The sequence below is a fragment of the Syzygium oleosum genome, unplaced genomic scaffold (genome assembly GCF_021117445.2).
Source record: "Syzygium oleosum isolate NSW1041296 unplaced genomic scaffold, Sole_v2.1 Sole_v2.01, whole genome shotgun sequence".
Classification (NCBI taxonomy): domain Eukaryota; kingdom Viridiplantae; phylum Streptophyta; class Magnoliopsida; order Myrtales; family Myrtaceae; genus Syzygium; species Syzygium oleosum.
In genome coordinates, this window is record NW_026607485.1 from 8,732,059 (window position 1) to 8,745,983 (window position 13,925).

At 43.0% G+C, this 13,925-nt stretch overlaps 1 protein-coding gene and 1 pseudogene across 1 annotated transcript; both read right to left on the minus strand.

Annotated features, from left to right (window-relative positions):
• Positions 1-2,144: 2,144 nt before the first annotated feature.
• On the minus strand, positions 2,145-5,603 carry LOC130138977 (uncharacterized). Its single transcript, XM_056314822.1, has 7 exons — positions 5,300-5,603; positions 4,743-5,200; positions 4,388-4,496; positions 3,841-4,120; positions 3,217-3,446; positions 2,856-3,136; positions 2,145-2,792 (listed from the first exon to the last, which is right to left on the minus strand). Exons 1-7 carry the CDS (start codon positions 5,601-5,603, stop codon positions 2,145-2,147), a joined length of 2,310 nt encoding a protein of 769 aa, XP_056170797.1.
• Positions 5,604-7,561: 1,958 nt separating this feature from the next.
• LOC115677729 (uncharacterized) lies at positions 7,562-8,652 on the minus strand (annotated as a pseudogene).
• Positions 8,653-13,925: the final 5,273 nt, after the last annotated feature.

Genomic DNA, 13,925 nt, shown 5'->3' on the forward strand with positions numbered 1-13,925 from the left:
ACGAAAACCAAACGCTTGAAAACTTTTGCTGCAAAATGTTAGATTCTATTAGGGGTAATACATCTTCACAGCATTAAAATTAACAGGAGTGGAGAACTCACGATCGTCCATTTCTGCGAGAATCAGGGCACCTTCGGAAAGCACCTTTTTAACCACATATGGACCGATGTAGTTTGGGGCGAATTTACCCCCAGGAACAGGAAAGACTGGCACTACCTTCCTTAGGACTATATCATTTACCTCGAAGTGTCTTGGACGCACCTTTTGGTTGAAGGATCTAGCTATCCTCTGCTGATAGGTTTGACCGTGGAAAATGGCCTTCAATCGCTTCTCATCAATTAGGTCAACTGCTCATGCCTTTGTCGCATCCATTCCGCCTTAGACAACTCCACCTGGGACAAGACTCGCAGAGAAGAGATCTCTACTTCGACGGGCGGGCCTGCTTCCGTGCCATACACCAAGGAAAAAGGGGTTACCAGGACAGAGGTTCAGATCAAAGTCCGATACGCCATTAATGTAAATGGCAACCTTTCATGCCAGTCACGATAGTTTTTAGCTGTTTTGGCCAGGATCTTCTTGATGTTCTTGTTAGCGGCTTCAACCGCTCCATTTATCTGTGGACGATAGGAAGACGAATTCAGGTGCCGAATCTTGAACTTGTTGAACAACTGATCTATGAACTTGTTGTTCAAATTTGTTCCATTATCGGTGACAATAGCCTCAGGGACACCATAACGAGCGACTATGTCTTGCCTAATGAATCTTACAATGTTCCTTGCAGTGACGTTTGCATAAGACACCGCCTCAATCCACTTGGAGAAATAATCAATTGCGACCAAGATAAATCGGTGTCAATTTGATGCTTTTGGATTAATTGGGCCAATCACGTCGATGCCCCACATTGAAAAGGGCCATGGCTCGAACAACTAATGTAGTTCCGTCAGGGGAACATTTATTTTATCCCCGTGAACCTGACAGCGATGACATCTTCGGACATGTTGGATGTAGTCGCTTTCAAGACTGAGCCAATAATAGCCCAACCTCATGATCTTCTTAGCTAACATGTGGCCATTCATGTGTGAACCACATACCCCCTCGTGTACTTCTTGCATGATTCTGGTAGCTTCAACCACGTCCACACACCTCAGTAGGATCGAATTATAGGATCTTTTGTATAGCTTTTCACCACTGACAAAGAATTTTGAAGCCATTCTCATTATGTACTTCCTGTCGGCCGAGGTGCTTCCTTCAGGAAATTCTTGTCTCTGGATATAACTCATGATATCGTAATACCACGGCTATCCGTCAGGCTCTTCAGTCACAACCATACAGTAGGCCGATTTTGTCAGGACTTCGATCTTCAAGGGTTCTACCAGTCACTTGCAGCATGAATGATAACGTAGCTAGCGTATCAACGAACTGATTATGGGACCTCGACAAATTCTCAAAGGAGATGTCCTCGAATTCCTCCATGATTTCTTCAAGGTATTCGTGGTATGGCACAAGCTTAGCATCTCTCGTTTTCCATTCTCTCACCGTTTGGAGGATGATTAGAGCAGAATCACCATATACCTTCAATTTAGTTATCCCCATTTCAACTGCCGCTTGGAGTCCAAGGATGCAAGCTTCGTACTCGGCTATGTTGTTGGTACAGGGGAACACCAACTTTGTTGCTACTGGATAATGTTGTCCATCTAGGATGTTAAAACTGCCCCAGTGCCAGAACCAGCCAAGTTTACGGCTCCATCTTAAAACATGGTCCATGCGTCTTTCTTTATCACCAAAATGCGATCTTCTCGAGAATATCTATCATCATCGGGGATTCCAGGATTTTCGGCTAACACATCAGCAATTACTCGGCCTTTAATTGACTTCTGTGGCATCGTTTGGACATCAAACTCTGAAATTAAAATCTGCCTCTTGGCTAACTTCCCTACCAAAGCCGGTTGATCAAGTAAATACTTGATAGGATCGTTCTCAGTTACAAGAAACGTCTAGTAATACAATGTATATTGTCGCAACCTATGGAGCACCCATACCAGTGCAGCGCAAGTCTTCTCGACTTCAGGATAGTTCAACTCTGAGATGGTGAACTTCTTACTTAGGTAATAAATGACTCGCTCTTTTCCATCTTTAGGTCTTTTCTAGGCTAGCATCGCACCCACAGACTCACTATGAATCATGAGGTAAAGGATCAAGGGCTGCCCTAGTATTGGTGGGACTAGCACTGGTGGTTTCATCAGGTACCGCTTTAGTTCATTAAACGCTTCTCGACAATCATCATTCCATTCCACTTGAGCATTCTTCTTTAGAAGTTTGAAGAATAGCTTAGCAGTTTCGAAGAGCTGGGAAATAAAGCGGGCTATGTAGTTCAATCTACCCAGGAGGCTTTGCACTTCTTTCACAGTCAATGGGGGTTGTAACTCACATATAGCCTTCACTTTGGAGGGGTCGACTTCATTGCCTTTACTGCTTACTATGAACCAGAGTAATTTGCCCGGGGTTGCTCCGAATATGCACTTCGCTGGGTTGAGACGGAGCTTAAACTCACGGAATCTCTCAAATAATTTCTTCAAGGTATCGACGTGACTCTTCCTGGGTCGAGACTTAGCAATCATGTCATCGACATAGACCTCGATCTTCTTATGCATTGTGTCATGGAAAAGCGTCACCATTGCCCGTTGATATGTTGTCCTGGCATTTTTAAGGCCGAAGGGCATGACCTTGTAATGGAATGTCCCCCAAGGAATGATGAACGCCGTTTTCTCCTTATCGTCGTCTTTCATTTTTATCTGATTATAATTCGAGAAACCATCCATGAAGGAAAATAGCTCGAATCTAGCAGTACTGTCTACCATAACGTCTATATATGGCAATGGGAAGTCGTCTTTAAGGTTGGCCTTGTTCAGGTCATGATAATCGATGCAAACCCAAACTTGGCCATCCTTCTTCATGACCGGCACAATGTTGGCCACCCAGCTGAGGTATCGGGTGACTTCGATGAATCCCACTTTCAAGAACTTCATGACCTCCTCCTCTATTTTCTTCGAAAGCTCAGGCTTGGTTCTCCGTAACCTCTGTTTCTTGGGCGGTATGCCCGGATTAGTAGGCAGACTGTGCTCCACAATAGAAGGGTCTAATCCCGACATATCGGTGTACGACCAGGCAAAGACATCCCGGTAATCTTCAGCAGTTGGACCAGGCATTTTGCTTCACCTTCGGGAAGGGTTGCTCCTATCTTTACTTCTTTGGGCTCCCCTGAATCACTCAGGTTAAGAGTGATAGTTTGGTCTGATGTGAGGACTTTGGGCCTTTCATGATGCTCTAAATCACGCTGAATATCTGAAGAGTTGTCGAGTTCGTCAGTGTCATCGGGGTCAGGCTTGATGGCGCATAATTCATCAAATTGGACCGATCCCATACCCTCACGTATCACAAGATTGCCCCTGAAATATAAAGTAAGGGATTCAGAAGGACAAACAAAGCTAAACATTGAATTTTTTTTTGGATTTTTTGAAATTCTTTTCAAAAAGGTTTTAACACAAGGGAGCATGAAGAAGCCCAGGCCTCAGAATTCTCCTTGGACTATATTTTTCTTTTATCGGTTGGATATCATCACCGGGTTAGTTTGATGTACCTTAATATGCCCTCAAAAATGAAAATAACATGTAATTTCATTGATTATCACCAAATGAATTACATTTATTGGAATGAAAATTGCAACAATCAAGTCCTAGAAATGAAAAGTCATGAGAAGCAGCTCCCAAGACGGGGCAAGTCCTAAAAAGCAGTGAAAATTCCCACGCAGGGGAGTGTGCAAAAAAAAAGTAAAGGTGTTACTCTTGCGGGTCAGTACCCATTCCCTTCAACGGTCCTTCCTCGATAACTCCAATAAACATGTCATCGAACATGGCAGTGATTCCTTCCATTGCATCATCGGGGTCTTCCATCACTAGTGGTGTTGGATTATCCATACCTCCCCATCCATTGGAGACAATATCACGCGGGTCAATATAGAAGCTCAAGGGCGTCGAGTATTTTACATAGTAGTCGAAATTGCCACTCGGTTGCCCCAATGTATCGATCACCTCCTTCTTTTCGTACATTATTCTTGCAGGGCCTGAGAATTGGCGTGGGTGTGTGGAGGCAACCTATCACGCCCAAGCTCTTCATTATTTTGTGTACTTTCACGCCCACGTTCTTCACCATTCAACTCTTCCTCTAATCCTTGTCTATTTTGCCCGTCTCCTCGACCACATCCACATCCTCTGTCACGTTGTCTACTTCCACGTCCATGTCCTCGTCCCTCATTATTCGGCTCGCTTACCCTTTTACCCTAACCCAGTAGTGTGGGGCCTTTGAGAGATTTCCACCGGTCGGCGGATACCTTGACCATTCCTATCAAGTCCTTCACTCGGGTTAAAATCATGGGACACCATCACTCTTCCAACCATGACTGCAGCATTTGACATCTCAGGAACGGGCAGCGCTGAACCCTGAGACGTATGTATGGTCGATACGAGCTCAAGCGATTGATAGCTCGATTCTATTTTGTAATCTGGCTTAACATAGGGGATAGCTGTTGCATGATAAATTGAGTGCTCTTCTTCACCGTGGACCGTGACTAACTTTCTCTCCACAACGAACTTCACCTTTTGATGTAAATCGGATGGCACAGCTCCGGTAGTATGAATCCATGGACGACCCAACAGAAAATTGAATGCAGTGAGAATGTCCATAACTTGAAATAGGATGTTGAACATTATTGGTCCTATCTGTATGTCAAGGTGGATTTCTCCCATCACTTCTTTCTTCGTTCCGTCAAAGGCTCGCACGGAGGTCTTGGCAGAATTTATCCTAGAAGGATATATCTTGAGGCGGTGCAAAGTCGCCAGAGGACAAATGTTCAAGGATGATCCGTTGTCAATGAGTACTCGAGCTACATGTGAGGCCTTGTATTTGACAGAAATGTAGAGTGCCTTGGTATGCCCTCTCCCTTTAAGAGGGAACTCTTCGTCCGAAAAGGCTATGAGGTCTTTGAGGAGTATAGAACCCACACATTCCTCCAATTTGTCATGATCGATTGTCTCGGGCACGTGGACTTCACTTAACATCTTCATTAGGGTCTTTTGATGTTTGACAGACGTTTGGAGGAGTTCAAGCAGAGAGATTTGCACGGGCATCTTGCACAGTTGTTCAACTATATTGTATTCGCTAGCCTTAATCACAGCCAGAAACTCCTTGGCTTCTTCATCGGTAATAGGTTTTATAGGTTGGACATTAGCTTGGCCATAGGTACGCCCAGATCTTGTATTCAAGTCGACATTGAGACCGTAAGACCAATGGACGGCCTTATTATTACTGTACTCATATGGTTGAGGTATCTCGATTACTATTCCTTCATCAGCTGTAGGCGTGCTTACTACGATCCTTTCATCATCGGACGCGTCCTCGAGCGGAGGCATGTCCTCAAGTAGAGGGTCGATCTTGTCTTCTCCGGTGTTTAATGCAGCAAACTCCTCCTCCCAATCAATAACCACTTTGAAGATAGTGGAAACGATGCCAGTGTGATCAGCATAAACGATCATCCCGGCTTCTACCATTCTGGAAATTCTTTCTCTCATGATAGCTAAGGGAAGGATCTCATTATTCGGGTAATAACCGGCTTCACTAACTCATTATAAACATCGGTAGTACGCACCTTTATATTCTTGATCCGACCAGCATCGAAACTGAATATGACATTCACATTGCCCGCATGATCAGAGAGCAGGTAGCTCTGACCATTCGGCTTAGCGGGTTGGAAGGAAAATGCCTTCGTGTCAAGCAAGTTCTGGACCCAATGCTTGAGAGTGATACAGTCGTCAGTTGAATGCCTCACTTCACCCATATGATAATCACATTTCTTGGATGGATCATAGTTATATAACTGCTCGGGGTTGGGCTGCTTTAGCTTAGTGGTAAGCAAACCTTTCTTCCGGAGAACTGCCAGCACTTGAGACAACGACCCGAGGAGGGGGGTGAATTGCCTCTTGTTGTTCTTCTTCTGAAAGGGTTGATGACCCGTGCTTTGTTGTTGAGCTTCTGCTACTTGAATTGCCGAAGCAGGATTAACATTCCGCCGGCCCTATTGGGTATAAGTTACATTCACTTTAGCTGCCGGTTCCTTCTCCTTTCTTGCACTAAATCTTTTGGTCGAGGAAGATGGCTCTACGAACCACCCGTCTCTCAGCCCTATCTCGATCTGCTCGCCTATGGGGATAAGTTGATTGAAGTTATCAGCCGGGATGGCTACCATTCGATTACGGTACTCATATGAGAGGGTTTTGATGAACATCCTCTTCAACTCACTGTCTATAGGTTCTGAGACAACCTGAGTGGCTATATTTCTCTATCTAATAGCGTAGTCTTTGAACGACTCGGTCTTTTTCATTTGAGCACGTTCGAGATCCTCACGGGTAGGAATGATGTCCGTTATGAACCTGTAATGCTTTAGAAATACTTTACTAACTTCCTTTCAGGTTTTGAGGCTATTTATTTTCTTCACGAGATACTAGTTCAAGGCAGGACCTGTTAAACTTGCTTGAAATGTACGGATCATCAGGAGTTCATTACCAACATACGGAGTCATCTGCACGTGATACAGCTACAGGTGACCTTTTGGGCAAGAGGTGCCATTGCACTTGTCAAAATCCGGCATCTTGAATTTTTTCGGAATTTTGATCTAGGTGTAAAGAGACAAGTCGATTGAGGGCGAATCATGTGAGCCTTCAGGCTGTTTCACTCTTTCTTCAAGCTTATTGACCCGTTTGTCATGCTCTGCACTTGTCGCGCCATCAGGTTTATCTTTGTTGACGATGATCTGGACAGGGTCATCTACTAAATCAGGAAGATCATCATCCTCCTCACTATCGGCATTCTTTCCACCTTTCTGCTTTGGATCCGGTGTCTCGAGAGGTGTAGAAATAGGAGTCGATCGAAGGGCTTTGATGTTGGAGGACATTTGTTGCATTGCGGTGAGAAATTGCTTCATTTGATCCTCAATACCAGCGACGCGATCACGCAATTCAATTTGATCGGCCATTCTTGTCCTTGACCTCGTACGAATAGGCGAGCGTGATCACTCCGTAATCACCTAATTCGCAAGCAAATGAGCATATATAAGTATTAAGAACAAATAACACGCCAGTCCATGACACAGGTCTACCCGCTTTGATTTATAAAAAAAAACTTTGTTCATAAGGAATTCTTGAACAAAAACTATGAAAGCAACGACTTGAAATCCCCTAAACAAATATGCTAAAATAATGACCCAACTTCCTAAACAACGAATCTAGAAAGAAAAATATCTTAAAAGACACGAGCCATTTCATTTGGATTGATCAATATACAATTGGGATGTGATTTCCAAACATAATCGCTTATTCTCCTTGACTAAGTGTGTAACTTACTCTTGTAACTTTTCAGCTTTTCTCTTGAGACATCTTTTCTCAGCACAGTTGGTGATCTTCTCAGGCACCTTTGGTATCTTCGGGAGTAAGTTATCTGGAATCTTGTGTTGTCAAATGTATGCAGTTGTAGCATAATACTTTCTTTCTTTACCCTCTAATTCTTTTTTGGGCCATATGAGCATTTGTGGATGGCACATGTCCCACAACGACTTGATTAAAGAAATGCTATCCTCATGGTCAAGGTCTTCGTCGGGAAGCTCTTGCACCACTTGATACCGGCGAGTTATCCTAGTCGGGTAATATTCCATTGCCCCAGTGAATCCCAGTAAAGGGATTGGGCCAACACATCCACATGTGAGTCTGACCTCACGAACTTGGAACCATTTAGCATCCCATAGGAAATAATTGGACTTTGAATTTTTAAAGAAAGCCAGCCAATTGGAATAATGATAATCCAGTGCATGTTTTTGTTTATTCTCAAATCTCATGATAGGGTGATCAGAGTTGTTAACTTCACGTATGATCATTAAACCACCAAACCCTTTTAAGTGAGATAAGAACCAAATTTGCAAAAACTCAGGAGAAGCATGGAAAATTTTGTCACCATTTTCTTTAAATTGAGAAAGGGAAAGAAAAGTTTCTGCCAGAAGGGCATTAACAAAGTTCATTCCCCTGCACACTTGTCCCACTAACTTAGCAATCAAAGGATTGATAGCATTCTTACAGTGAGGAAAAAGTATAAATCCAAAGAAGGCTACTAGGAAAATCTTTCTCATTTGAAATGAGGTGCAATTTTGAAAACATTCATCAAGAAATGAAAACGGGCAAGTATTGCGGTGACCTTTCAAAACTTTTCTTATCTTTTCTTCCTTGATTCTCAGAAAATCAGATAAAATCGAGACCGGATCTATTCCGATAGGCGGACTAATTAATTCCAATTCTAAAGGTTTCCAATGGCAATGCTATATTCTTCCAAGGTCGGAGTGAGCTCAGGCTTACCAAAGATGAAAGTAGTTGTCTCTGGACACCAACATTGGGCAAGTGCTTGGATGAGGCCGCCATGGATGTTGATACACAACAGAGGGAGGAGTCGGCCAATTTTTGACTCCACGAACTCACGGCTAGCTTGGTCTAGCTTGTCCCACCACACGTTAAGTTCCTTCTTGGGAGGAAGAATAAGTCGAATGTTGGAATTTCCCATTGTATATTGACAAAGACTTGCGATCAACCTAGTGTCGTGGACCGATAAGACAATACGATAAAGTAAATAAATTGCGGAGAAAAAGTTCAAAGGACTTACTTTACCAATAACCGGGTGGCAATCACATAGACATACGCATGCTATGTGGCTCGATTTCTACTCTAGAAGGCTTAACAAAGTGGAGCCACGAGGATGATCGGACTAGCCACGGGCATGCAGACTAAGTCGGGTCCTCGTGACTCCGGCATCATCAAACAGCTGACCCATGTCGCGAGCATGCGGACCGGGGTGGTAATCTCTTTGACATCTAGAAAGAAATTTCGGGATTGAGATGGGCAACTCGTACCGCGGGCGGATGGTCAGAGTGGTATCCATCTCAATTCCATTTTAGGTGATCCTATGCGGCCCAGGTCCGGCGACAGGTTGTGTGTGCTAGAGTGTAGTGAAAATGCATAGGCATGCACAACAGTTTATAAACAAACATCGCTTCTATATCAAAATTAAAACATCCAATCTCAACACTACCCTACAAGAAAATGGTTAACAAACACTCCACCCCTTATAACTCCCATTCTGCAAAAACATTTAACACCTTAAACATTAGGGACGTACCTGAAATCGTCGCTGCTAAACAAAAATATATTATTTTTTTTCAAAAAGAGAAAATTTGGCCTAAGTCCATTAAGAGTTTTAACTCAAGTTCCCAGCGGAGTTGCCAAGCTGTCGCGACCTACCCTCAGGTGCACCACCTAGGGGTTCGGCTAATGGATTATTAAGTCTAAGCTTAACTCGAGCTCTCCCTAACCCTTATCAATTCGCGACTTAAGGTTTAAGTTCTTAACATGTAATTCATTTCAATCGGGAGTCGCCACTAATCTATTTTTGGTTGGTCGATTAGAAATCCAAGTAAAGTATCAGGAGAATTACTTTACTCCTACAAATCAGAGATTATGGATTCGGGGACTTGATTACGCTAGATTACTCTAGCGCCCTTTCGGTACCTTTCTCTTTTATTTAAAAAATTGTTTGCAGGCAGCTTGGATTGATTTTAAATTACTCCTAACATGTGAGGTGATCATGCGGGTGCGTAATCAATAATATAACACTCAATAATGCAAAGCAATAAATAAATTGCAAGGATGGATAGAAAATACTTACCTTAGAGCAACAAAAGCATATGTAATGTTAGTTAGAAAAATCATATCAACAACCCTAATATGATTTCTAATTAACACGCAATTTCACTCACATTTTTTAGGGTTTTCTCTGATTTAACAAAAACTAAACTTTATGCAATGCATTCTACGTCTAGTATGACATGAAACGTACGATTTATGTAAATGTCCAAATTCTAATATGGCACGCAAATGAACCTACACGTACGATTTCTAATGACACGCGAGCAATGACACATGGCAAGGTATGAATGACGTGGCAAGACGACATGCGAGCATGATGCAATTAATCTATATGACATGCACGTGGTATTTTTTATATTTTTTAATTTAAATTCGGAATAAATAACTAACCTAATTTAAACATGTAATAATAAAATATAAGAAAAGAACCTAATCTATTGTAAGAAAATAATCAAAATTTATCCTAAACAAGCAATATATTATCTACTCAAATTTTACCTAATCTTTTTGTATTTTTTTTTATGGAAAGAAGTTCAAAAAAAAAAATAATAGCAATGAACACGACACCCAATCACAAGAAATATTATCCATATCCATTTAAATTTAAAAATAATAAATTGACAAATCATAGCTCGGGCACGAGGATCGGATTGATCAATCTTCCGCACAATCGCGAATCATATCTCGGGCGGGAGATCGGATTGACGATTTTTCATGCGATCGCGAGTCATATTTCGGTCATGAAATCGGACTGTCAATCATATGCACGTTATAAAATCAGGAAATAATTCCTAATTTAAAATTTACTCGGGAATTTCATGGATACGGCAGCATCGCTCAAAGATTCACACAAGATTGTAATATTTTAAACAATGAAATAATATACTAGAAAGTCAAATTATATGAGCTTTTTACCTAATTCGAATATTTGCTTTCCAAGTTTGAATGTCTTGGGATCGGCAGATGGTGGCTCGCAGTGTGATTCGGCCAAGCAGCGGGCGGCGTCTCGGTGCAAGCGAGTGTCGCGGTGCAAGAAGCCTCGCGACGTGGTCTTGGTGATCGGACAGTGATTGTGGCGGCTCACCAAAGGAGATCTCTTGGTCTTTTAGTTTGACCAAATAATCCCCACCAACAGTTAGGACTTTTTGTTTCTTTCTCAAGAATTCACAAGCAACTCACCATGCAATAGAAGACAAGTTCCACGGCTGGACCGACAGCAGCTAATCGCAATGGCTCGGTGGATGGTCGTCAAGGCGAAGATGCTCGCTCAAATTGCTTGAAGATTCGCTAGAACCTGCTGGACAGCCACTGGACCCTTGGTTCGCTAGTCTGGTGCTAAGATTGGAGGAGTGAGTTGGAGCAATTGTCCGTTCAGCGCAACAATGGCCGGACGTCGTCGGATCAGTAGCTCAACGCAGAACAGCGGCTGATGCCGCGGCACAATGAAGGAGCTCGTCGAGACAGCAGGCTCGACAGACTGGGGCAGCAGCGAGTCTCGAAGGCTTGGCCATAGGTCTGGCCGTGAGGGAGAGGAGTTCGGCCACGAAGGACTCAGGTGAGCCCTCTCTCTCTTCTCTCAATTTCTCTATGTGTTTTTCTCGTATGTCAAACTCTCTAAAAGAAAAGCCCCCATTCTTGTCCGTAGGAAGTCCTTTTTATAGGTGAGAGGGCCGAGGCTTTTCAGAGAAAGAGAACCTCTTAGTGATATTTGAGATATATTGTGCTCTGACTTCTTTCTTTCCTGATCCTAGCATATATTGCACTTGCCTTTTTTAAGACTAGAGAATATGGCCAAACTTATGTTCTTCCCTGCACGTGATCAATTTTCTTTCTGTCCACGCCACCGAAAGACGTGAAGGCCTCCATGATAGTGTCCAATATATTATTCAAAATATATGCCCCCATGCTGACCAAATTCCCTTTGCTTCTTTCCCTCTTTTGTTATTTTCTTTCCCTTTCTTTAATTTCGCATGTGCAAAAATCAATTTTCTTTCCTTCTCACCCCTTTTTAAGCGTGGCTTCGCAATCTTCCCGTGAATAATATGGCCAAGGATAAAACGATTTACTTTCTTATTTTTCTTCCTTTGTTCCTCTGCCCATGTTGAGTTAATCTACCCAAATCAACTTTGCTCTTTTTCTATATTCGTTTTTTCAAATAACCAAGTGACCAAAAGATTTTCACGATATTGTCTCAATATCCCATAATCCGATTTGTCACATGCGCAACGCACATGTTAATCTTAACCACTTTAGGGAATAAAGGGTTTGGCTGAATCTTCAATTCACACGGGCTTGATCCAATTAATTCCATTGAGCTCGGAACCATTCGCTCAAACTATTCGCCGTCGATCCGATAGATATGCAAACTATATGGGCCTAATTAACTATTAATGAAATGCTCCTAATATCTGTATGCAATTTAACTAATATTTTTTATTTAGGGGTCGGGATCGATCCCTAATTTTCTATGCAATTTTCCTAAATGATTAGTTAAATTTAGGTGTCAATAGTCAGATTTGGTTTGCCGGTGGCTGTAGCCCTTCCCCAGTTCTGGCGAAGGGTAACTTTTTTTTTTTATAATAAAAAAGGGTCCCAAAGCCTTTTGCAAAATAAAAATTAGCCAAACACTGCTTTGGCCAAAGTAGCTACACAAAGAATTTTTTATTAAACGTCATTTGCATTTCCCCAATGGACTTTAACCTAAAGGTATTTACATTCTCCGAAGATACATTTTCAAAGTTGAATCAAATGGGCCCTATGTATAGCGGCCTTGAGTTCAAGAGGCTTGATGGTGGGATGCTGTGGCGCAACCATTAAGGTCGGTTGCGCTCGTCCAAATCTAGGCAAGGGTAAGGAATAAGGATGCCTTAGCCTATTCCCTCTAGGCCCTCATTGAGAACCCCGACAAAGAAAGGGGTGGCGGCAATGCCTATTAAAAAGAGGATTAATTTAAACCCTTCATCTAAGTTAAGAAAGGGCTTAAATTTTTTTTAGGATTTAGGACTAGACATAACCTTATTATGAGCATTATGCGATGTCAGTGGCTTACAATGAGACTTAGGGCCCGTTTGGCAACGTGTCAAACAGTGAAAATTTCTGTTCTTTTGTTCCCAGAAATAGTTTGGGAACAGAAATGCGTTTGGTAAACTTTTTGTTCCGGGCACATTTTTGCAAAAAATTGTGCCGAGAAAGCTTTGATTTGGAAGAGAAACAAGAAGTAAAAAAAGTTGCTTATTGTTTCTGGCACAATTTTGAGAATCAGTTTTTTTTCTTCTTTTTCTTTTTTTTCTTTTCTTATTTTTGTGTTGTTCTTCCCTGGGCTGGGCCGGCCGCCGGCGATCGGCCACAGCCCAGGGCCGGCGATGGCGTCACGGCCCTCGCCGGGCGCCGGCGGAGGCGAGGGTCGCCCTCGCGGCCGCCGGCGGAGGCGAGGTGGCCCTCACCGGCGAGGGCGAGGCTGGACCCTCGCCGCCGGGCGAGGCCGAGCCTCGCCGTCGGCCCGCGACGGCGAGGTCGGCCTCGCCAGACGGCGAGGCTCGGTCTCGCCTAGATCTGGCGAGGCCGAGCCTCACTGTCGCGACCCACGACGAAGATCTGGGCGAGGCCGAGCCTCGCCGTCTCTGGGCAAGGCCGCCTCGCCCTCGCCGGCGAAGGCGACCCTCGCCTCCGCCGGCCTTAGGCTGTGGCCGGTGGCCGGCTGCCGGCGACCAGCCATGGCCAAAGAAGAAAATGGGTAGAAAGAAAAAAAAAATTAAACAATTCAAAATATTATTAAAATATTATTTGGGAACAGAAATTTTATGTAGTTATCAAACGCATTTCTGTTCTTTTTTACTCTAGGAATTGAAATTTTGGACAGTTTATCAAATTCCTTCAAATACTCAGAAATTATTTTCGGGCACAGAATAAAAAACATCATTTCTGTTCAGAAATAGTTTCCGGGCACAGAATGGTATTCATGCGCACCCTTATTATTATTCAAGAAAAGCCATGTGGAATTTGTTCATCCCTCAAAATGGACGGAACTATAATAGATACGTAGTTATTTGCATCAGCAATTAATTCTACTTTATTACAAGTTCGAGGATTTTAATGATTTCGAAAAAAACACAACTCTATTGAAATAGACGAGGA